General features: G+C 37.7%; 2 protein-coding genes across 3 annotated transcripts; one reads left to right on the top strand and one right to left on the bottom strand.

Annotated features, from left to right (window-relative positions):
• Positions 1 to 11,611: 11,611 nt before the first annotated feature.
• Positions 11,612 to 15,852, top strand: LOC107823502 (uncharacterized). Its single transcript, XM_016650154.2, has 10 exons — positions 11,612 to 11,870; positions 12,941 to 13,036; positions 13,592 to 13,676; positions 13,950 to 14,071; positions 14,356 to 14,380; positions 14,468 to 14,551; positions 14,657 to 14,686; positions 14,775 to 14,880; positions 14,977 to 15,041; positions 15,614 to 15,852. The coding sequence occupies exons 1-9, from the start codon at positions 11,781 to 11,783 to the stop codon at positions 15,038 to 15,040; spliced, it is 702 nt and encodes a 233-aa protein (XP_016505640.1). The 5' UTR covers positions 11,612 to 11,780; the 3' UTR covers position 15,041; positions 15,614 to 15,852.
• Positions 15,853 to 16,841: 989 nt separating this feature from the next.
• Positions 16,842 to 19,422, bottom strand: LOC107823503 (small ribosomal subunit protein eS7). 2 transcript variants are annotated; one of them, XM_016650156.2, is made up of 6 exons: positions 19,309 to 19,422; positions 18,738 to 18,822; positions 18,557 to 18,630; positions 18,348 to 18,471; positions 17,456 to 17,638; positions 16,842 to 17,175 (listed from the first exon to the last, which is right to left on the bottom strand). In XM_016650156.2, the coding sequence occupies exons 2-6, from the start codon at positions 18,810 to 18,812 to the stop codon at positions 17,056 to 17,058; spliced, it is 576 nt and encodes a 191-aa protein (XP_016505642.1). In that variant the 5' UTR covers positions 18,813 to 18,822; positions 19,309 to 19,422; the 3' UTR covers positions 16,842 to 17,055. The 2 variants fall into 2 exon arrangements, with proteins under 2 accessions (XP_016505642.1, XP_016505643.1); XM_016650157.2 differs by having other exon boundaries at positions 18,738 to 18,834; positions 19,309 to 19,370.
• Between the last annotated feature and the right edge of the window lie 4,337 nt (positions 19,423 to 23,759).

Here is a 23,759-nt window from a genome sequence, read left to right as displayed (position 1 = left end):
ATATTATTACTTTAAGCTAAGTTTCTTAACAAAAAGTAAATAATATTGATGTTTGACCAAAAATATTAAGCCCTTTTTAGTTAAACTAATTTTAAGGAATGGATAAGGGGTAAATCCTAGCCAAAGCTAATTAACTCTAGATTAATGAATGATAAGTAAGAAGAGTAGTGTAAGGTTAAGCTCATGAACTCATTAAGATAATCGAAAGAAATCTAACGTACATAATGAGCTTACATTCCTTCTTGACATCGTCAATCCATAATGTAAATAAAGAAGAAAGAAAAATTTCACCATTGATGACCACAGGGTATATCTTTGTTTATTCCATAATGATGGCTACAGAAGATGAATAGCAAAGCTTTGAACCTTCTCACATTTCGGTGAGTTGGATTCTCCTATTCTCATCCCCTGTTAGTGAGAAAGTGTGTTATTTGTGAGAATCCCCCATTCTTCGTTCTCACACCTAGTATATATACTAGCTATTCTCCTTTATACAACGGTCATTAACCAGAGTACCTAAGTCATTTAACTGTATTACAGATTGACCCTCTAAAATGTCGTAACATTAATTCACCGTACAAGCATTATGAGTACGCGACCTCGGTCGTGGCCGAGGTGCTTGTCACTATAGCGTTGTACGAATACGACTTTGGCCTAAGTGACTTTGTCGTCCCTCTTTACGCAGATTTTTGTTCAGTCGGATTTCGACCCATACAGTTAGTCCTTCCGCTTGTCGGGGTCGCCCTTGGGCGAGCTCGGTAGGCGGACCTTGCCAATTCGAAAGTTTGAGAAATCTGAGCGTTTTGGTTGATAGGGGAACACCCCATGGCGACATAACGGTGTGACGTTTTGAAAGCTGCACCAAACCGTTTCATCAGTTCAAAATGTCATTAATTCATCATGCGTCATTATGGCGCACATTCTTTGTATGTTGCATCGTTTCCCGTGCCCTTTCTGTTTTCAAAATGACAGTGTTTGGTTTTCCCACTCAGGGTATTTATATCCTTGTAAATAGGGGAAGCTCTTACACTCGAATGTTATGTTTCCCAATCGCTCAAGAGAGACTTTTTTAGCTTTTCTTCTTCTCCCTCAGTTTTTCACATTTCCCTTTCTGTTAAAAGTTCTTGTTGCCGCTACCTTTTTCCTTTATCATTCCTGATTTTCGCAATCAGAGAAGAGATGGCTAGTGCATCCTCTGACCCAGAGAGAGTTGTTGGTGCCCTTGCGCCGGAAATTGATATACCTCTTCATAAAGAGGGTGTAGTTACGCCGGAAGATGATAAGTTTCCAACCGTGAATGAGGTGGTTCCTCGCCCAGGAAGGCAAGGAATAACTTCAAGAGCCCTGTCGAGGATGAGTATGAACCTGTTATTTCTACGATAGATGTCGCGGTGCTCACAGCGTTCAAAACCAAATGGAGCATCCCTGATCACATTGAACTGGTTCCGACGGGTCGTGACATAGTGCATATACATCGCCCGAGATGCTGCGCGGTTTACGCATATCCATTTGTCATCGGATACACGCTTTCCCTTCCTTCCTTGGTGGTTGACTTCTGTCGCTTCTACGAGGTGTGCCCAGCTCAACTCTCTCATACGTATACAAACTCTTCCTTATGCTTATCAAGTACGCGAAGCTGGCCGATCGGGGAATTTCTCTACAACACATGCTTCACCTCTTCACCCCCTATTTTTATAGGGGCACGATGATTCACCTTTGTCACCGAGGAACCAAAGGTTTGGTGGTGAAGATGGATGACAAGGCCAATCACGGCTTTGGAAGAACTTCTTCTACGTCCGAACAGAGCACCCTTAGCTCTTCCCTTCCTTTTATTATATATTTTTTGAAAATGGTTGTTGGTTGTCTCCCTTTAGTGATCCTCGTCGAGTTTTTTTTTTGTTTTCGCAGCCGAGAGAGTATCTCCTCCGCAAGTTGATAATATTCGCAAGTTGGTGAGCTCGATTCTGCCCCACACGATGGGGATTCGCGAATGGGTGCCTTTTTATGATAGGTTTGGGCGCAAACCTTCTGCTGGTGAGTCAGCTTGTTTCGATCTTAGTTGTTTTGTTCTTTGCTCCATCTTTTTCTTTACCATATATCTTCATTTGGTCGAATTTCTCATTGGCATGTCGGAGAGGAGCGAGAAGGGCGAGGGCTCCCGTCATTGCTTTCCGTCAGCTGGCTTCTTTTGCCCGGCTCGTACCAATGGTAGCTGTGCAGGATGGCATCCAAAATCTGGTTATTCTGCGGACCACGTTCGTGTCCGAACTTGTTCGTTCGGAGGCTGCTCTTCGGTCAGACATTCCGGTTCCCACAGTCCGTTCGGCGGACGAACCTTCTCATGGTGGTGGTGAAGAGGCCCCGTCAAAGATGCAGAGGTTAATATCAGAGGGGGCATCTTTGATTGAAATGCCCTCGAGGGGCGACCCTATTTCGGCGGTGCCTGAAACCGGCGGTGATGTCGGCCTGGGTGTGGAGGCGATTCCTGTTTCGGGCGTGGAAGAAGCTGTCGTAGCAGGGGGACAGAGTTTGGAGATTGTCGCGATTGTTTCGAGCGGTCCATCGACGTCTCGGCAGGCCCACACACCCTCTTCGGTTAATGAGAGGTTGAAGGGCGTAGTGGTAGTGATTATGAGTCTGATTCTGATACCGTTCCTGAGGACATGAGGATGTTCAAGGAAGGTTTTACCAGGGTTAATGTGAGGGCGGAAAGCCCTTCCCGTGTGCTCGAAATTTCGTCAAACTTTAACTTGTTGGAGGACACGGTGGACTTGGTGCCCCAATTTGAACTTCTGTGCTCCGCCGCCGAAAGCAGGTCTCTTCGGGAGATTAGTGATTCCAGGTTGTCACGCGGTGTGGCTGGGATGGCCTTGAGGGTGAGTTTCCATTTGCTATTTTCTTTATTTTGTGCCATTTGCTTTCGCTGATTCTTCCTTTTTTCCTCCCCAAAGTTACATGCTGGATATCGAGAGTGCTCGTCGGGCTGAGACTCGGGCCGCTATCTTTCTGAAAATGGCGACGAAGTATCGCCAGCATCGCAATAGGTGCCATGAGATGCACGCGCAGCTTAGGGCGGGCAGTAATACTCGGTCCCTCAAGTAGGAGTTGGAGATGAAAGATGAGGATCTGGTGCATTCTATCAGCAGATGTAGCGAGCTCTAGGGGCTGCTTAGGGCTAAAGACGAAGAGCTCGAGGTGGGCAAAGGGGTTTAGGCGGAATGCGAGGATCTTCAAGCGAAGGTGTTGTCTTTGTGAGCCGAGCTTGAGCAGAATGCCACTAGAGTTTCCAATCTAAGTGCATAGTGGACAGAGAAGGTGGCTGAGCTAGAAAAGAAGGTGTCCGAGTTGGAGAGGGTCGATGGAGCTCGAGTGGCGGCTTTGGCGAGGGCAGCGGTGTTGGAAGACACTATTCGCGTCCTCGGGTCTGAGTGGGAAGTCGAGACGGCGGCGGCTACACTAAAGGAGGCACGGCTCGAGGAGCGGATCGGTGAGCTTGATCGGGATGCCTCGAGCCTGGGAGACCAAGTTGTGACTCTCGAGGCCGAGAAGGCGCAGCTGTTGGCTCAAGACCCCTCAAGAATCTGCCTCTGTTGTTGTCCCCTGCCATTTGTACGAGATATGGGTCCATGCTGAGGCCCAACGAGATATATATAAGGGTTTGTGGGCGGTGGGGAGCGTTCCTGAGGCCATTTTTGAAGATGCTCAGGTTAAGGCACGCGAGGCTCGTCTCACCTACGGTTATGACCCTGCGACACCGGAGGTCGGTGGGGGTGCTGAGATTGAAGATGGGCTTTCTTCTGATGATTACAACACTGGCGAGGACGGTGGTGGAGATGAGGCCGAGTGAAGTTTTTGTAGCTTTTTGTACTTAGTTTTTTTGTGATCTTTTGTTGTTGCTTGCTTTTCTTTATATGGGGCCCCATTTTTGGCCTTTTGTAAGACGTTGTTGCGTATGTATATCTTTTGAATAAGATAGTTGGTTTGTCTTTGGTTGCATGTCTTAGACTTTCTTTCTCATTCATTTTTTAGGAAAATGATCTCCAGATTTTCCGGTGATGATTCCCTGATTTTAGTTGGGAATTTGAATGAGGTTGAATTTAGCTCGCTGATTCGAGCGAGGTCGGATCTTATCTCTTAGTTCGAACGGGGTCGAACCTTACTTCGTTAGTTCGAGCGAGGTCGAACCTTACTTTGTTAGCTCGAGCGAGGTCGAACTTTTATTTTGTTAGTTCGAGCAAGGTCGAACTTTTATTTTGTTAGTTCGAGCGAGGTCAAACTTTTATTTTGTTAGTTCGAGCGGGGTTGAACTTTTATTAGTTTGGACGAAAGTCGAATTTTACTCTTTGGCGATGGCTGGGGTCGTAAGGGTATAAATCCCAGCGAGGTCGAATTGTAACCCGTTAGGAGTTCGAGCTAGTCGAACTTTGGCTTGTTGATTCGAACGAGGTCGAATTTTACTTTCGCTTGGTGATGGCCAGGGGCCGTAAGGGTATAAATCCGAGCGAGGTCGAATTGTAACCCGTTAGGAGTTCAAGCGAGGTCGAACTTTGGCTTGTTGATTCGAACGAGGTTGAATTTTACTTTCGCTTGGCGACGGTCGGGGGTCGTAAGGGTATAAATCCGAGCGAGGTCGAATTGTAACTCGTTAGGAGTTCAGGCGAGGTTGAATTTTGTCTTGTTGATTCAAACGAGGTCGAATTTTACTTTTGTTTGGCGACAGCCGGGGACCGTAAGGGTATAAATCCGAGCGAGGTCGAATTGTAACCCTTTAGGAGTTCGAGCGAGGTCAAACTTTGGCTTGTTGAACCGAACGTGGTCAAATTTTACTTTCGCTTGGGGATGTGTGGGCTTGGTGGAGTGGTAAGAATGTTGCTCGCTGTCTTGCTTTTATTGGAGAGTATTACTCATTGCTGCATCGTTTATGTGTACGTTGGGGTGAGTCTCGATTTATCTAAGCTTGCTTTCATTGGAGAATATCAAGCGTTGCTGCATAGTTTATGTATGCGTCGGGGTGAGTCCCAGTCTATCTAATCCCTTCATTGCTCGGCTTGGAGAGACTGTTGACGGGATGGGCAATGAACTTATTTCTTGGGCTTCTGGAACCTTGGGGATTGATTAATTTGAACAAAGTTCGGACGTGACTTGTAGTATTTAGTCGGCTGAATTGGCGTAGCATCGTTATGGCGAGCACGGGCAAGCTTTTCGTGTTCATGTTCTGCCTGTGTTGGCGAGACTGTACGTTCCATGGGCTCACCACCCAGTCCCAGGCTATGGAGATTGCTTCTTAATGATGTCGGCTTGTTCTGAGTCGTTTGTTTGTTATTCGTAGTATGATACGGTGTGGAGGGTTTTCCCGATTTATCGTTTGTCGTAGGGAGGAACTTAGAGCCTGTATGTCGGCTAGCCTTCGTTAGCGTATTTGGGAGGATGTCTTTGTTCTCTATTTTACTTCTCTCTCTTTTTTTTTTAAGAAGGAACAACGGGTTAGAAGTACATGGAATAATCTGTTACCTTGGTTTGCTATTTGGCTGATGAACGAGGTTGATTGGCTATGTTTCCCTTGACGGCTGGGCTCTTTGGATCTGGGGAGTTCCCTCATTCGGCAATGAACTAGGGATCGCACTGCAGCGCAGCTCGCCTTGTTCTGTATTCTGGTACTAGTTTCTGGCTTGATGTCGGCTTCGGCTTTGCGCTCAGCCTTGTCACTGGTTGAGCTTTGCAATCTCGTGGGCGAACGATCCACTCCCCCTATTAGGGTCTCAAGCTCGAGTCCCAGTTCATCTCAATCCATAAACATACAGACAAAGAGTATTTTAGTCAGTTAATTACATAAGCATCGTCTCATATAGTATGAGGGAAAGCGATATGCGCAGGATGTAAGAGGTGTTGGGTACTAACCTGGAAATGGGATTACGGACGTGTTTGGTATGCATAGTCGTAGTCCCACTATGATGGCTCATATTCACAATGCATCAGGGTTGCTGATGTGGCGGAGCGCAGTTTTCGTGTGTAAACCAGGCATAACTCCGATTTCGCGTAAGGATTTATCCTTGGTTGGTTTGGCGATTTCGAGGGGTTACCGACCGGTTTCGCAAGTCGACATTCATAATGAAAGGGTGAAACTTCATCGAATTGGAGATAGAGCTATGACTATGTTTGGATCTAGAGGGAACTAAGGCTTTGGCTAGAAAATCCCCACAAACGGCGTCAAATTGTTTGACCAAAAAATGTTAAGCCCTTTTTAGTTAAACCAATTTTAAGGAATGGGTAAGGGGTAAATCCCAACCAAAGATAATTAACTCTAGATTAATGAATGATAAGTAAGAAGAGTTGAGTAAGGTTAAGCTCTTGAACTCATTAAGATAATGGAAAGAAATCTAAGGTACATAATGAGCTTACATTCATTCTTGGCATTGTCAATCCATAATGTAAAATAAAGAAGAAATAAAGAATTCACCATTGATGACTATGGGGTATTATCTTTATTTATTCCATAATGATGGCTACAGAAGATGAATAGCAAAGCTCTGAACGTTCTCTCATTTCGGTGAGTAGGATTCTCCTATTCCCATCCCCGTTAGTGAAGAAGTGTGTTATTTGTGAGAATCCCCCCTTCTTCGTTCTCACACCTAGTATATATACTAAATATTCTCATTTACACAACGGTCATTAGCCAGAGTACTTAAGTCATTTAACTGAATTACACACTGACCCTATGAAATGCCGTGACATCCAATTCACCGTACAAGCATTCTGAGTACACGACCTCGACTGTGGCCGAGATGCTTGTCACTATAGCGTTGTACGAATACGACTTCGGCCCAAGTGACATTGTCGTCCCTCTTTACGCAGATTCTTGTTCGGTCCGACTTCGACCCATACAATGGACACGAGGTACTATTTGTTAAGATAGCAAGTCAAAACGTTTTTACTTAGCACTACAGAAGTTTCTCAAGAGGGTGTCCGTTCCTATGTTTTCGTCTAGTTCAGGACAAGAACAAATATTTGAATCTTGCTAATGACCTACACTTTTTTTCTCCGAGCTAACATGTGATTTTTTATAGAAGGGAGTTGTGAATTTAGTAAGATCCAAAACCAAGATCCGAGGAACTTGAAGCTCGAGTCAACATGTTTTCTCCCAAGACACGATTCAATAAATGTAGACGACTTATGTCAGTATTTGTTACTACTATTATATTGTATCTTATGTATATATATTCTCTTATATATTTTCTTTTAGTATATATATTGTATCTTATGTATATATTGTAGCTTATAAATATATTTTCTTGTAGTATATATATTGTATATTATGTATATATTGTAGCATAATATATTTTCTTGTAGTATATTATATTGTATCTTATGTATATATATTCTCTTATATATTTTCTTGTAGTATATATATTGTATATTATGTATATATTGTAGCATAATATATTTTCTTGTAGTATATATATTGTATCTTATGTATATATATTCTCTTATATATTTTCTTGTAGTATATATATTGTATATTATGTATATATTGTAGCTTATAAATATATTTTCTTGTAGTATATATATTGTATATTATGTATATATTGTAGCATAATATATTTGCTTGTAGTATATTATATTGTATCTTATGTATATATATTCTCTTATATATTTGCTTGTAGTATATTATATTGTATCTTATGTATATATATTCTCTTATATATTTTCTTGTAGTATATATATTGTATCTTATGTATATATTGTAGCTTATAAATATATTTTCTTGTAGTATATATATTGTATATTATGTATATATTGTAGCATAATATATTTTCTTGTAGTATATTATATTGTATCTTATGTATATATATTCTCTTATATATTTTCTTGTAGTATATATATTGTATATTATGTATATATTGTAGCATAATATATTTTCTTGTAGTATATTATATTGTATCTTATGTATATATATTCTCTTATATATTTTCTTGTAGTATATATATTGTATCTTATGTATATATTGTATCTTATAAATATATTTTCTTGTAGTATATATATTGTATATTATGTATATATTGTAGCATATAAATAATTCTAAGTATAGACAAAGAAATATTGCGAAAAGAAGCTCATGGGTAGAAGCAATAAATTTTATTACCAAAAAATGACATATCTTTCTTAGTCATCCTTCCCCCAATGGAATGAGCACAACAAGGTACTAATACCACCATTAGAAGGAAAAAAACTAAGGAAGATGTGCCAAAATACAAGTTACATATTATTCTATGTATTATCTCTAACAAATCTCATAAATCCTTCAAGGTTCGGAGGAGGTTGCGTTGGTGGTGGTGGAAAAGAAGCTTGTTCATCACCACTTCCGGGCGAAGCCGAATCCTCCGTAAGTTCCGCTATCATTTCTTCATAAGCTTCATCTATCGCCGGTTGTGCTTCTGCAATTCCAAAGTTTCTTCTTTCCGAGCGGATCCAATCTCTAAACAATACTGATTTTTCCAAGCTATCCCTCATAGACGCTCTATGATCACCTATTTGCAGTCTTGCTTGACTGAAAGCGCTCTCTGATGCAACAGTTGAAGCTTGAATTGATAAAATATCCCGAGCCATCCTTGCAAGAACAGGAAAATGTTTTTCCCTTGCCTTCCACCATTCCAAAAGATCAAAAGAGCCGTCTGGATTCTCCTTTTCAAGTCCCTGAGACAAATAAACTTGAAGCTCATTTAGATGTGAAGTTTCATCATAATTTTCACCTTGAGACCCCCTGAACTCCGTCCAAGATTTAAGAGCTTTTAAGCCCGCAACTCTTTTAGAGGATTGTGAGCTAGACGAAGTAGGGGTTGGAATAGTTGGCCTAGCATGCTCTAAGGCAAGTTGATAAGCATTATAAACTGTTTGAGCGTTAATCTTAATTGAAGCTTTTGCATCTGCAAGTGTCGCAATTTCCTCATTTGAAAGATCTAAAGCCTTATAAATATTTGAATACCAAAAATGAGGACCTCCCAATTTCATTGTAGGATTTAGCATTGCAGCAAGACCATAAATAGGAGGGATAGGAAAAAAATATTTTTTAAACTTTTGTTTCATTTCATTTATAGCAAGTTCATAAATATCCCCACCCTCACTAAATTCAACAAACAAATCAGATAGTGCTGCAATATAAACTAAACAGTTTGAAATAGTAGGATAATATTGCCCAGAAAATGCATTTGTTGCAATTTGAAAATGTTCTAAAAAATCTAAAAGAATTTTAACATTAGTCCAATCTTGAGTGGTAAGCATTTCATCATCATCTTCACCACCTACCCGAGAATTAAACGTTGCATTAATTGGGTTTCTATATTCATATGCTACTACTAAACTTTCGTACATACAATTCCATCTAGTCGGGCAAGGTTTAGGAACCTTTCTTTCTCTAAGGCCATATTCATCACATTTTTTAAAATACTCTCTAAGTCTACTTCTACGGTTTGAATAAAAAAGCCAATTAAGAGCCATTCTAACCTTTTCAATTTCTATGTTTAATATTCGCATACCATCACCGACAATTAAATGATAAATATGACAAATACATCTAACATGGAAAATATTAGTAAATGCAGGATTTAGTGTTGTTGTAAGCATGCCTATAGCACTGGTGTTACTAGAAGCATTATCCATTGAAATTGCCATTATTTTATCGCTAAAGCAAAAATATCTACAAATATCTGCAACAGTGTTAGCTATAAATTTACCTGTGTGACGCGAATTAATTATTCTATATGCAATTATGCGTTTTTGCATTATCCATTCTTCATCTATCCAATGACTTGTAACAGTTAGGTAATCACAATCATTACCACTTCTACCAATATCAGTAGTAATAGAAATCCGATTAGGTATATGAGTAAATAAATAACGCAAATATTGTTCATATTCATGTTTGAATTTATAAATATCACTCTTAACTGTTGCGCGAGGCCAACCTTTATAAGTAGGATTAAACACTCTTCTAATATAATGAACCCAATTAGGATTAGAAGCAAAAGTATAAGGTAAGCACATAACAGTAATCATCTTTGCTAATTCTTCACGATCTCTATTTGGATCGTAATATAAAATACCTCCAGTGACAGTGTTAATTCCTGGTTGAACTAGATTTGAACCTGTACTAGGGTTAATCGCAGAATCTACACTTGTCCCCTCTAGATGCGCTTTCATTTGAAAAAATCTAGCCTTATCTCTAGGGTGTGTTTTTATGTGCCTAGTCAAACTACCTGTGCCGCTACGGTCTCCTACATATTTATGCGACATTAATTTCCCACAAGTTTTACACTTAGCCTTATTTTTTTCTCTTACTTGAGTAAAAAATTCCAAACTAATGATGTTTCTAAGCGTTTAGCAGGTTCTCTATTAAAAGTAGGAGTTTCTACAGGTGGGTCGACCGGTGCATCACTTGGGTTATTAAGAGGACTAGTAGGTGTATCATCTAAATCCGGTGCTTGAGTTTCATCATCATCCTCATTTTCCTCATTATTTTCTAAGATGGTTTCATTAGGATAAAGAGCATTCATAATTTCATCATCTAATCTATCACCTGGTGCAACATTATGATAAAATTCACTATCGGTAAATTGAAAACAAGGGTGATCACTATCAAGAATTACGGAAGGAGGAGGACGTCTAGGTTGGCGACTACTTTCAACTTGCTTATCTTTTCTAGGTCGGGGAGCCGGGGAAGGGTAGTTGGTTGGCCACTACTTTCACCGGTTTTATCTTTTCCTTTACCAAACATTTTTTCAAAGTAAATGCCATATTAATTATAATTATGCAAACTAAACCACACAAAAATATATTATAAAAACGTAAGAGTTGAAACGAGTTTACCGGATTGCCGAACAACTTCTTGAAAATTGAAAATCGTTGAACACTTGAAAACTTCAATTCAACAACTTCACAATTTTTCACGAAATTTCAACAATAAATTAAGTAATTGTAGTAGAGAGATTGAGAGAGATTGAGAGATATTGAGAGATATTGATGAATTGGTGAATAAAAATGAAAGAATGAGGGGGTATTTATAGTTGAGAAATGGGGAAAAGTGTAATTATATAAAGTTTGGGGTTAAAATAAAGTTTGGGGGCCAAATGGCCATTTTTTTAACTTAAAAAACGGTCATATTTTCAGCCCAAACGGCTAGATTTTAAATATGGCCGTTTGATTTTTTTTTTTTTTTTTTTTTTTTTTTTAAAATAGCCGTTGGGCCCGCCAGGCCCGCCAGGACCGGCCCAGGCCCGCCTGCCGGTCCCGGGCCAAACGGTCCCGGGCTCGTGGGCTCAACCATGGAGACCAGCCCGTGACGGGCTCAGAGGCCCACCAAGACCGGCCCACCCAGGACCGGCCCACCAGGCCCACCAGGCCCGTTAGGACCGCGGGCCCGGTCCGGTCCGGTTCAGGCCCGGCCCACCGAGCAGCATTACTAACACACTCCATTCTGATTTCTGATTCTACCATTCATTATCAGCCGTCTCATTTTTTATACTCTCTCCTCAATACCCTCTAAAAAAATATAAAGGAAAGCCGCTAATATTTTTATGTAAAAGGTTCACCAACTGCAGCTCATCATCTTTCTCCATATTGCTTTGCTTTTTATGCTGGGGAAAGGGAATAAAGCCACTTTTAAAAGTCTCTCACTCACACCCTCTTGAGAAAAGAAGATACTTGATCCTTTGCCCCTGAAAAATACCAGTTTGAAGATACTACCTTTTCTTATTAATTGAAACAATTGTAGTACTCTTTCTAAAGGCATGCCAAATTGGGAGCTGAAGCATTGTTGCAAGCATGAACAAATCGTCTTTCTCGCCACTATCGGCGTTTGCGCTGTTGTCATTCTTGCTGTACTTCCTTTTGCTTCTCCCTTTTTCTTTTCTATCACATATTCAAGGAAAATCAATTCCTTTATCGTAAAAAAAAAAAAAAAAAAAAAAAAAAAAAATCCTTGATTTTAACCATAGGTCTTAATTGTGGAAATGTTATGTGTATCGCTTGGAATGATCCTCTTTAGTCTTTATGGGTGCTCTGTTTTCCTCCTTTCTTTTTATTTATTTTATAGTATATGGTTTACCAGTTGAGCTAGCTTTTCTTAAGGAATGAATTACCCAAAGATACTATTAACATGGTGTCATGTTGTAGGCTTCAGGTTAAGCCCGCACGATTTTTCCCAAAAGGTCTCTCCATTAAGAGATCCCTACATCTTGTATGTAGGTTCCTTTTCAACTACCAATGTGATGGGACTTTGTTCGCACACCCAACATTACCTTTGGCCTCTTTTCATCAGCACACTCAGACTTGTGAGTGCTGAATGAAGTGTCTTATGAAGTACGTACTATTTATCTTATTGCCTCTCATAAATTCGAAACTCAGGAAGTCCACTGATGTGTTATTTCCTCCTTCCGGGTGAAGGGAGGGGACCGGCTAGTGAGCCAGAGGCAGAGGTGGATCTAGGAATTATATTTGATGGTTCACCCTCTAGGTCTTGCCATTGTATCCATTACATTTTTAAAATTATTGGTTCAAAATTTATTTATTTATTTTGAAATTTTTGTGATTATTCATAAGTACATCTACACTTTGTGTCGAAAATGCTGGTTTAAGTTGAATTTGTAGATGATGTGCTATATCCGCCATTGGCTAGGGGTTGATGCTTTTACCAAGTGAAACTAGTATATAAAAGTGCAGATCACGAATTAATTGAGGGTCCAACATGTTGGATCCATAGCAATGGATGGATATGATTTTCACTATCTTCTTAATTGTCTATGATGTGTCAATGTCGTAGTTATGGTAAAGTATAAACAGCTAAAGTTTACTTGTCTTCTACTTTTTGGAAATTTAAGCTGTTGTGACTTAATGCTCTATCTGTGACCATTCCTTTTGGTGATAATCTGTTAGTATTTTTTTCTTGCAGCTTTGGAGGACAGTGCTACTACTACCTTTCAAGCTTGTGACAGTGTTTATTCATGAAGCTAGTCATGCTATAGCTTGCAAACTTACTTGTGGCCATGTAAAGAGTCCCTCTCGCTTTCTTTTAATCATTAGGATATGATGCTGTTGGTTCATATTTCCTGAGAGAGAGTTTTTTATAATAGTTAAAGATATGACACTTGTTGGAAGCTGATAATTATGTGTTCTTATAGTTGGATATTGTGATGGAATATGATAGTTCACCATTTTTAGCTTTAGAAGTTGCATCATCCTTCACTGACCAGAATATATTCATCAGATAAATGCCAGAAAAGAAAATTAGTTTTTGATTGATGTTAGCTAATATACTATTACAGTTCGAACTGTTGTATTATCGTGCTTCATAGCAGTAGTGAGAACAAGAAAACCCTGAACATATTCGTGTTCAATGCTTGTTTCTAGTTCCGTATACCCAGCATATTTCTGAGTGATTGGGGAACATTTTTGTAGCAACTATTTTATTAGCTATGCCATTGCCACATATATAACTGTGTACATACCAATTAATAAATAGTCCTATCTTCAGCCTTATGTGACAGAATGGATCTGTGTTTCCTCTTTTAGCTGATTTTATGAAGCTTGTATTCATCTACAGGTCGAGGGGATACAGGTTCATGCTGACGAAGGTGGCACTACACAAACACGTGGTGGCGTATATTGGTTCATTTTGCCAGCTGGATGTATATTTCTATCACTTCCCTGGTTACATTTTAATTTCAGTGGCTGCAAAGTTCTTATCAAAATGAACTGTGAACTTATTGATTTAGTTTGTTTTGGTTGATTTGATACGTAAATAATCTTAGTACTAGAATAATGTTCCATATTTCTTATGTCTAAATAAACATTACAATCTGTAACATGCCTATAATGAGTTTTCTCTTTCAATGACTGATGTTAACTCACATGACAATCTTGTTTGGATCATGGAATTGACTCTATTTTCTCCTTTATAGATCTTGGTTCAGCATTTTGGGGAATGGTATTAGTGCTTGCGTCCACCAAGCTCCTTACAGCAAGAATTGCAGCAGGATGTTTACTGGTCACTCTAATTGTTGTTCTTTTTGTGGCTAAAAATGTGAGTGACAATTAATTCCCAAGAGCATCTCAAATTCATCTTAATGGCCTAGCATAAATGAATTAGATGTGCATTTTGAAAAAATCCGTGTACAACGTAATGGAGCAGGTGTTCTGAAATGTAATTATTATCTCAGTGTCTCCTTTGCAACAGGACTGAGACATTTTTTTAGCTTGAGCTAGTTGATATTGGATCTCTTAAATAACAATGGTCTTAATATGCATGGTTCTATGATGAAGTTGCAGTACTTGTCTTACTGATCATGTCATGTCTCTTTTCTGCAGTGGACACTCCGCGGCCTTTGTATTGGTAAGATCATTCAGCCAACAAGGTTTTTATAATATTTTGAGACTATGAAAACTAGGCCAAACTGATATTTGAACCTCAAACCGTCAGGATTTGTTCTCTTCCTTGCTGTTGTATGGATTCTGCAAGAAACAACAAAGATTAAAATTCTGCGGTACATCATTCTGTTCATTGGTAACTTTCAGTCCCTTTGCCTTTATGCAAAGTTTCATGCACCATAGGACTTCTTTCCAGTGTGTAAGCTTTTCTTTTACTCATTAAAATGTTAATGAAATGCAGGTGTAATGAACAGCTTATTTTCTGTGTATGGTAGGCCCACACTTTTTCACACCCTTCTTCATTTGATAAAATTTTACATTAACATATTGATGCCTGGACATGTTTTAAATTTATACAGATATCTACGATGATCTGATATCACGAAGAGTACACCACAGTGATGCTGAGAAGTTTGCTGAAGTGTGTCCCTGTCCTTGTACTGGTGTTGGCTGGGGGATCATCTGGTGAGTTCACCTATAACTTAAAAAAGCAGCAAACCATCTGACTTCCTTTAATAAAACTCCTAGTAGTTCTTTTGCTTAAGGGAATGTCACTTGCAGGGGACTCATTTCTTTCTTGTTTCTCTGTGGAGCCACATATCTTGGTTTAGTGATCTTGTCTTGAGGTACGCCTGCTAATTAGACCATTCATTATAAGTCCTTATGTTTTAGTTAACTCCTATGTTTCATCATCATCTTCTCATCACAGCCCCCTGGGATGGTTGAGTGAAGAATCTCACATGTATACAGAAGTTGTTGACTGAAGTATCCTTGGATTCTAATTTCAATATAGGTGTTTCTGCTCACTCCTATGTGCATGTGCGTCTTGGGCAGATTGATCTTAAAATGAGTATACAAAGAAACACATTTGCCACTCAATCACTCTTTCTGGAGATAGTTCTCTTCTAATTCTATTGTGTTTTCTTTTGCTGGCACATAAATGATAGAAATAAAAACAAGAATATGTTTTGAATCTTTGCTTGCTCGTTCTGTACCCTTTTGACTTAAGTACTGCTGAAATTGCAGTGGAATCATCAGAATATCGTTATGTGCTTGTGGTTTTCTTTCTCTTTTGTTCTTCTCCGTGGCAAAATTGATGAATAGGCAATTCATTGTAAATGTCCTAAGCGACAGAGTGAAGCATTGTAAAAGTTTAAATTAGAGCCAACTGATGAGAATCTATTGGTAAATAATGCAGGTAGTTTGAATTGAACCAGCCTCTTCCTGGATGAGAAGTTGGATTACTGCAGCACTTACAATTACAAACATATAAGGATGCTGCAGGAGGAGAATTCGAAAATTAGACCAATATATATCTCATATACCAAAAGGATGTATCATACATTTTCCTCATTATGCATCCAGTCATAGCTTCATTCGATTTGTCTTTACATTATACTGTTGTACATATCAGTTTAACATAGTTTCTTCACGGAACTAGTAGCTTTCTAATTTTGGATATTTTTTAAAAAGTGACAATACAATCATGTCATATCGGTACCTTCAATTTTATCTTTATTTATATTTCTGCCTATACCTGTATTTACACACAGGCACACGTATAAATACATGCATATAACCACAAATATAACCCCTAATCTTTAATCTATCTACACAGAAGAAAGGCTGATACAAACTACTTGATAAATAAGAGAAAAATCGTGAGAAGTGGTTCTATACAAAGATAAGTAACTTTTTAACCTTTTGATACTAGGAGAAAAATGATTCACATCATAAACATTAGGAAACAACTTCTATATGTTCCATTCACACGGGAGTCCTAGAAGTTCTTTCAACTATAGCGTAGTAAAATTAGCAACAAATGAAAATGATTACTAAGTATTACAAGCATCTTAGCAATTAGTATATGTAAAAGAGCAGGATTATTAATAACAATATGTCTGAACGAAGGATTCCACAAAAGCCTCGGTACAGTATATAACTTGATTCCCATCAGTAACCGTAGCGAAACATAAGGAAAATTTCTTCCATGACGTAAACTAGAACGTTCTACTTTTGTGAAACTATAGTGTAGGAAAACTAGAATAAAAAAAAATCAGTTAAAAACTGGTTTCAGGACCTCCATAACAATTTTTTATACAAAATAGGCACAAAAACTAGAGTAAATTATTTTAACTTGGTCGAGTACTAAATAAGGCAACTGCTGCATAGGAAGACGCTTTTAAGTTACTTTTAGAGTTGATGTAACAATCACAAAACTAGTGCAGCTAATAAATCAATAAACATATCACACCTTGCCATATAATTATGCACCTCAAATCACCAAACCCACGCTCAAGAAAAAAACCTACAGGATATGGCAACTCAATAGGTGGACAAAGGGATAGGACATTGCACGAATACTGTTGGACCAGAATTAATTGCAAGCAGGAAATCAACGAGCTCTAAAGATAATCACACCTAGGTTCAGCATAAAATGGTGGAAATAGCACGGTAAAAGATTTATAAAACAAGTTGAATTATCTTTCTAGCAGATTGGAACAAAATTCCACAGAAACTCAAAACCAGTTTTAACACTGTCCTCTGCCTTCCAAACAAAATTTAAATGCCAAAATTTATAAAGTAGCCACTAATTTATAGTTCTGCATCGAAGAGATCAAGACCACTATTTTGTATGTTTTAAGCCTCTGTGATGGGGTACTCAAACACGACGTCTTTGCCTGAAAGCTTCCTGTAAACTGCAGAAAAGGTCTCCAGCTTGTACTCGGTGTTGTTGCGCTCCTTGGGGTCCAAGAAGACCTGTCCAGCACAAACAAGCACAATGATGAAGGACTGAGAAAAGGTGACAAACATAAATAAACTAAAACATGTTTCAGAAACTTCTTTTCAGATTGAAATTATGTCTTTATTTACTACTAAAATAACCCAGGAGTCAATAGTCATTCAGAAACAAATAGTTAAAGTGGATCTTCCAATTCAAAAATAGGTACTTCTCCAGTAATTACAGTTTCCCAAGTAGGATTGGAGACCCACAACAGTTAAGCAACATGATAAGACTATTTAATTTCAACAGTCATACCTTCATTATCTTGGATCCATCAATACGATATCTAGTTCGCTTCCCAACAATCTCAGCTGGTACAACCAAGTCCTCCAATATAGCATCGTGAACAGAAGTAAGAGTCCTGCTGCGTGGTCGCTGGGCAGCAGAGCCTCTCTTGGGGGGCCTAACTATCCTCCTTGTGGCAATGAAGATCACATCCTACAAGAAATGAATGTCAGGAATTGCTAAAAAATCATATTATCCCGATGGATTCTTGCATGAATATTCAGAGAAATCGAATAATGATAAAAAGAATATCGGACTACTCAATACTGAACATGTAAGCCATGTCTCACACTGCAAGCAAACTGGTATCCATTTAATAAAGCATCATTTCAGAATTAAGTCACACCAGTTAATTCATTACTAACCTAAACTGTACACAGAATACCAACATTATGCATAAATAATTACTACAGCAACAGATGCATGGATAAAAATACTTCAAATCATCAGCGAATGAACCCAAGGTGTAGAACATCAAAGATTGGAGTACAACAATTAATACCTAGACGAATTTCCACTCTTCAGAGTGGCATTAGGGTGAGAATAGTGCAAAGAGGACAAATAAAATAAGGGTGGAGTATATTATTTTACCCAATCATAGAAGAGATACATTGGTGGAATCCAGTGAGCAAAGTAGGCAATATTTTCTAACACTCACCAGTGGACTTTTTTTAAGGCAACTGAACGTTGGAATTATGCATATGCTACTCTTGCAAATCACTATAATGTCAATAATCTTAAATAAAATAACAATATGTGGCATAATTTAAGAATAGATTTCCAGGTACAAACTTGAAACATATAAAAGTCAGTGACAGCAGTAAGCATAATACACTAGAGGAAGAAAATGGTAGATGGTTACCTTTCCACTGAATTTCTTCTCCAACTCCCTAACAAGCCGGACATGAACCTTGCGGAAAGCTTTCCTCAGTCTGTATGGCACGTGAATAACAACAGCTTTCCTACTTCCAGACACATCAATTTGACTGCAGCAGCAGCCAAATAAATTAATTATCACAGAACAATCCAATACATATTTACTAACAAAAAATCTGTTAACACCACTCTTACGCTGCTGAATTGATGTATAGATCCTTCAATTCACTTTTCAGCTCTTGGTTGGTGTTTTCCAAGTCAAACAAAGCCTGTTCAACAACAAAATTTATATCTTCATTCCACAAACACAAAATTATCAAAGGACGGATTGAAACTAAACAATAACCAGAACGGTCAACTAAGAACAACACAAAACCTGTGCAACGGACTCCTCAAATTCAGAAGGTTCAGCATCTTTGTCTTTGTGAATCTTTTGCCTTGACGTGTACATCTTCACAGATCTAATCAATCAACTGATTCAGCTATAAGCCTAAAACCACTATAAATAATCTGCAGAAACTAACCGACTAGGAAATAAAAATTTTAAAAAATGACACTTTTTCTGAAATTCTTAGGCTCTATCCTGATGATACAATATAGGAACGACTTTCAATCAAACAGGCATTGAGATATACAGCTAGTTTACCTGCTTAATTAACTATATCAGAAGTATGAGCATTCGTCATTTTTTTATTTATACTGTATGGAGTGGTACTTCAGAAAGATTAAAATAACAAATTTGAACTAATTCATGCATTTCTAATTAAACAAGTAAAATGCAGCAGAAAACGTCTATTTCTGTAAATTCTCAGGTATTAAAATTCGGTTTTACGCATATTTTCTTACTAGTAAAACAGAGATAATAAATTGCTTTAACAAATGGAAATTTGGGGTAAATTTGAGGGGAAGTGAGTTTTGAAGATGAAATGGGAGAGAGAGAAGAGTACCTCTGAGTGTTCGGCAACGGCGGACAGATCTGTGAGTGTGCCGGAATCACTTGCCCTGACAGAAGATAAAAACCCTAGTTGCTGGAAGTGTTAAATCATTTATAAAGAATAATCAACGGCCAGGATGAGACAAGGAGCTCTGTGCGGTTCGGATTCTGTGGGCTGAAACTCGAGTTAGCAGAATAAAATTTCAGCCCGTGTTGTGTACATCTATAAGGCCCAATATTGCTGTCTAGCCACGTTATTGGACAAACAAGGGGTAAAATTCATAAATAGACACTTTTTAGCCCCTATAATTGAAAATTAGCCACTGTCATGGAGTTTCACCCCTGAAATTTGAGAGGAACTTTTGCACAGTACATCCGTCACTCAAAATAATAGTTGAAAAATTTATATTTTTTTGAATATTAATGTATAATATAATTTCTTTAGATAAACTAGTGTATATTTTTGTATATTTGACTAGTGGTACGATCAAATGTGTAAAGCTCAATTTAACACCCCAAGGCACTGGCTATTTTTACAAAAATATGGCCATTCCAGTGGGTACTATTTCAACACAAACAAGGTAAGTCCCAAACGTGTGAGTATCATAGCCCATCTCATGTGAGGAAAGTATTAACGAGCAACTACCTCAACTAATTTTTTTTCAAAGGCTGAAACTTATAATTGTATACTACAATGCAATTGAAAATTCGGAAAAGAGTCAAAACTACCCCTAAACTATTCGATCTGACACAAAAATGACCTTCATCCACTTATTGAGCTAAAAATAACTTCACCGTTATCTTAGTGACGAAATTATGCCCTTATTACTAAAGGACTTATCTAAAAGAAATAGAAAAATCTAATGATTCATGTGTTATCGTGTCATTGACCTAAATATAAATTCTTGCTAAATTAAAAAGAAAAAACCACCATAAGGTTTTGATTGACCCGCCCAAAAAAAACCCCCCCCCCCCGGATTTTAAAACCTATTAATCCCAACCCAATTTTTAAAAGACAATGTAACTTCTTCTTCATCTTTTAGATTCTGCAACCGAAAGAATTTGCGTCACCACAACAACAAGAAAAGTAACAATTTAAGCAAGAAAATATTGAGTTGGGAATAAAATGAAATGGGTATGAGAATGAAATTTGGGATCATGACTTAGAAAGTAATTCATTAAATGAAATCAAATGGGCATAAAATGTGTATGAGAAAAAAATCATTATCTCCTCCACTGATTCAATTTCATGGAGATTGGAGAAGAAAGGGGAGTTGGCAATGGGGCATGTCCTTTTTTTTTGGGTGAGTCCGAAGAAATCATAATGTTTTTTTTTTTTGTAAAATTTTTGGTGAAGAATTAAGTTTAAACTAATGGGACAGTGACACGTGGATATTAATCTAAAATATTTTCCAAAGAAGTCCGTTAGTTAATAAGGACACAATTGAGCCACTAAGATAACGATAGAGGCATTTTTGGCTTAATAGGTGGACGGATGCCATTTTGGTACCAAATCGAATAGTTTAGGGCTAGTTTTGACCCTATTCCATTGTAAGTTAGTTACATAAACACTAAAACTTCTGTTGATTTATCTGAAATTGATTGCATCTCAAACTTGAAATGCAACAATGAACATAATAGCCTTTGATGTAAAATATTAATGTAACTCATAGCAGTTTAAAACATTTTTTTTCTTGATCAATTTTGGTGTTTGCTAAGTCGGACGAAATCAACCTATTCATTAGTATCTTACTATCTTCTACGATTAATGTAACGTGTAAACTACTTGCTCGATAGAGCTACTTGGACTGAATAAACGTTTCAATTGGTAATCGTACATTCCAAAACTGAGTGTGAATTAGTTGATTAAATTTGAACTCAATTTGGAAAGCAGCTTTCTCAATAGGGAATTCTCAATTTGACTGCAGGATCCTACATTTCATAGGGCAATTATCTTGGGATTCTATAACTTACTAGTAAGGCAGCGTACCAAAATGTCAATTTCAGTTGGCATTTGTTTTATAGTTTGCAAACTCAATAATTTATTAAGTTCTCAAGGAAAAAAAAAAGTGTTTGTTTAAGTTGTTTCCAAAGAAATTTTCAAAGTCAATACACGAGCATGTAGATAAATGAACATAGTGTTGAATCTCCATTTTCTGAATATTAAAACGAAGACGAGAAGGAGAAGCGTATGGAAACAGGTTTAATAGGAAGGAAATGATAATCTTGGGAAACAATGTTTCCATTTGTAGTGAAATTTGGAGATAAACAAGGAAGCAATTGAGTGGAATAATCAAAGTCTTTCACAAAGAAAATCGTCAAGTTTTGCCTTTTTATTCTCAAAAAGACCATCAGACCACGCCCCCGAGCACTAATCAATTTAATTCTCATCAATCATTTGTTTTTCTATTTTTCCAAAACCCAATTCTCTGCATCCACTTGTAGGTCAAAGCAACATAAAGTTTCATATCTAACACGCCAATGACCTAACAAATACTTCCTTCTACCTCACTTTAATTGATTTTTTGGTCTTGTGGTTCACAATATTTGATTTCTTCAGATATTAAGAATAAATTAACTTTTTTTTTAAAGTTACCCTCGAAGTAAAGAATCAAGGAGTAGTTTGTTATATTTTCAATAAAGTAAATTTCTAATATATGTGAAAATAATAATAAAAAAATCAGTTTAAGTGGACCGAAGAAAATAATAGTACTAAAGAGAAAATGATTTGTCGTATAAAGCCGTCACTGTTTCTAAATATACAAGAATGTTACTATTATTGAGGTGAATTCCTCAAGGAAATTGTTCCTTCCCTTTCTGATTTCAAACATACAAAGATCTGACGGAGGCCAACGAGGAGATTGAATTGTTCCAAAGTATAGACTCATTCACCCAAAAGTAATAGGGAGTAGTTCTTTGCTTCCGTCTGGCCATAGAATTTGGCATTTTTTTTTTAATTCTGTTTTTAAATATTTGTTTATTTATAGATTTTAATTATTTTTTGGTAGATTTTGAAAACAAAATCTTTAAATCCCTAAAATAGCTCTAGAGTAGTTTTTGAAATTCTACTAAAAATACTTCAAATTCTTTTCAAGTAAAATGCATCTTCAAACACAATTTCGACTTTCAAAAACTATTTTTCATCTCATTTTTAAAATTTTATTTTTTCAAGTTTCAACCAAATTTATATTCAAACGCTAGCTTAGTATGTTATATAACCAACTAGAGGTGGCAAAATGGTTAGGGGCATTTGCATCTATACCCGTTTTTTGGATCACGTTTTAACTTGTGCCCGCTTTGCAAAAAAAATTTGCAAGTGTATCCATTTTTTCGCGTAACTTCAGCATACGGGGCTGAAGTAGCAAAGGTAATCACGCAAAACTTCAACATTCTACTAGATGTGACTGAAGTTTTTGTTTTTGTAAGTGGCGAGAGCTGAAGTTATTGTTTGTAAGTGGCGTAGAACTGAAGTTTTTGTTTGTAGCTGGCGAACTTGAGCTCTAGAGCTGAAATTTTTATTTTGTAATTGGTGAAGTTTTTATTTTTGTAACTGGCGAACTAGAGCTGAAGTTTTTATTTTATAACTGGAAAGTTTTTGTTTGTAACTAGCGAACTCCGCCCCTTTTCTCTTCAATTTCTCCACACACCTTGCCAATAGTTTCCCGTCCCCTCTCTCTCTCTAACAGAGCAGAGACAGAGCATAACTGACACTTAGAGTGACTCTCCGTATCCGTCTTGTACCGAACAACCCGAATGACACCCAAAGAACAGAGCAGAGACACACAAACATGGAATCCAAGAACGGTGGCAGAGCCCAGTTTTAGAAGCCCATTTCGAGGAGGCACTAAATAAAAGCATAAGTGAAGTGGAGTGGAAGAGAAAAAAGATGCAGTAGAGTTGGGTGATTTCGTTGCGCACCGAATCGATTTGGGTTTCTTTGGCGGCGATCTGTTGAGGATGAGTTCTTCTTCTTTAAGCTATGCTTGAGAATGGTGGTAGTATTAGAGAAATAATTATAGTGCCTTTCAGTTGTTAATAGAAGAAGAAGAAAACAAGGAGGAGAAGGAAGAAGAGAAAGGCGTTGAAGTTGTTTAAAAACTAGGTACAAGTTAAAACTTTTTAAAAAAATGGGTATATGTTAAATGGGGCGACTACAAATAGTTAAAAGAAAAATGGGTTGGGTTATCCACCCATATTATCCATTAAAAATGGGTTGGATAATGAACTTTTTAAAAACGGGTTAAATATGGATAAAAGTCATATTATCCACTTAGAAAATGAATAACTAATAGGTTTAACTTGTACATTTGTCAGGCCTCAAATTGGATTCCTAAAATTTGGGAGACGAGAAGTTCTCTGATTATATTTAAGAAGTCATGGATAATAACTAGAAGTTCGGCGGATAATTATCCGCCGAATAACCCGTTATTATAACTTGAGCTCTAGAGCTGAAGTTTTTATTTT

This window comes from Nicotiana tabacum, chromosome 6, assembly GCF_000715075.1.
Source record: "Nicotiana tabacum cultivar K326 chromosome 6, ASM71507v2, whole genome shotgun sequence".
Classification (NCBI taxonomy): Eukaryota; Viridiplantae; Streptophyta; class Magnoliopsida; order Solanales; family Solanaceae; genus Nicotiana; species Nicotiana tabacum.
The sequence above is the reverse complement of the archived record's forward strand: the minus strand, read 5'-3'. Positions and strand labels throughout refer to the sequence as shown.

What these genes read in the sequence shown, in the direction of transcription:
- LOC107823503 (XM_016650156.2), bottom strand. Translation starts at nt 18,812, where the DNA reads ATGTACACGTCAAGGCAAAAGATTCACAAAGACAAAGATGCTGAACCT. An exon ending in TTGAGGAGTCCGTTGCACAG is followed by an intron (nt 18,631 to 18,737) that starts GTTTTGTGTTGT and finishes GTTGTTGAACAG; the next exon opens with GCTTTGTTTGACTTGGAAAA. An exon ending in ATGGATCCAAGATAATGAAG is followed by an intron (nt 17,176 to 17,455) that starts GTATGACTGTTG and finishes TGTGCTGGACAG; the next exon opens with GTCTTCTTGGACCCCAAGGA.
- LOC107823502 (XM_016650154.2), top strand. Translation starts at nt 11,781, where the DNA reads ATGCCAAATTGGGAGCTGAAGCATTGTTGCAAGCATGAACAAATCGTC. An exon ending in GTTCATTTTGCCAGCTGGAT is followed by an intron (nt 13,677 to 13,949) that starts GTATATTTCTAT and finishes TCTCCTTTATAG; the next exon opens with ATCTTGGTTCAGCATTTTGG. An exon ending in CAGCTTATTTTCTGTGTATG is followed by an intron (nt 14,687 to 14,774) that starts GTAGGCCCACAC and finishes AAATTTATACAG; the next exon opens with ATATCTACGATGATCTGATA.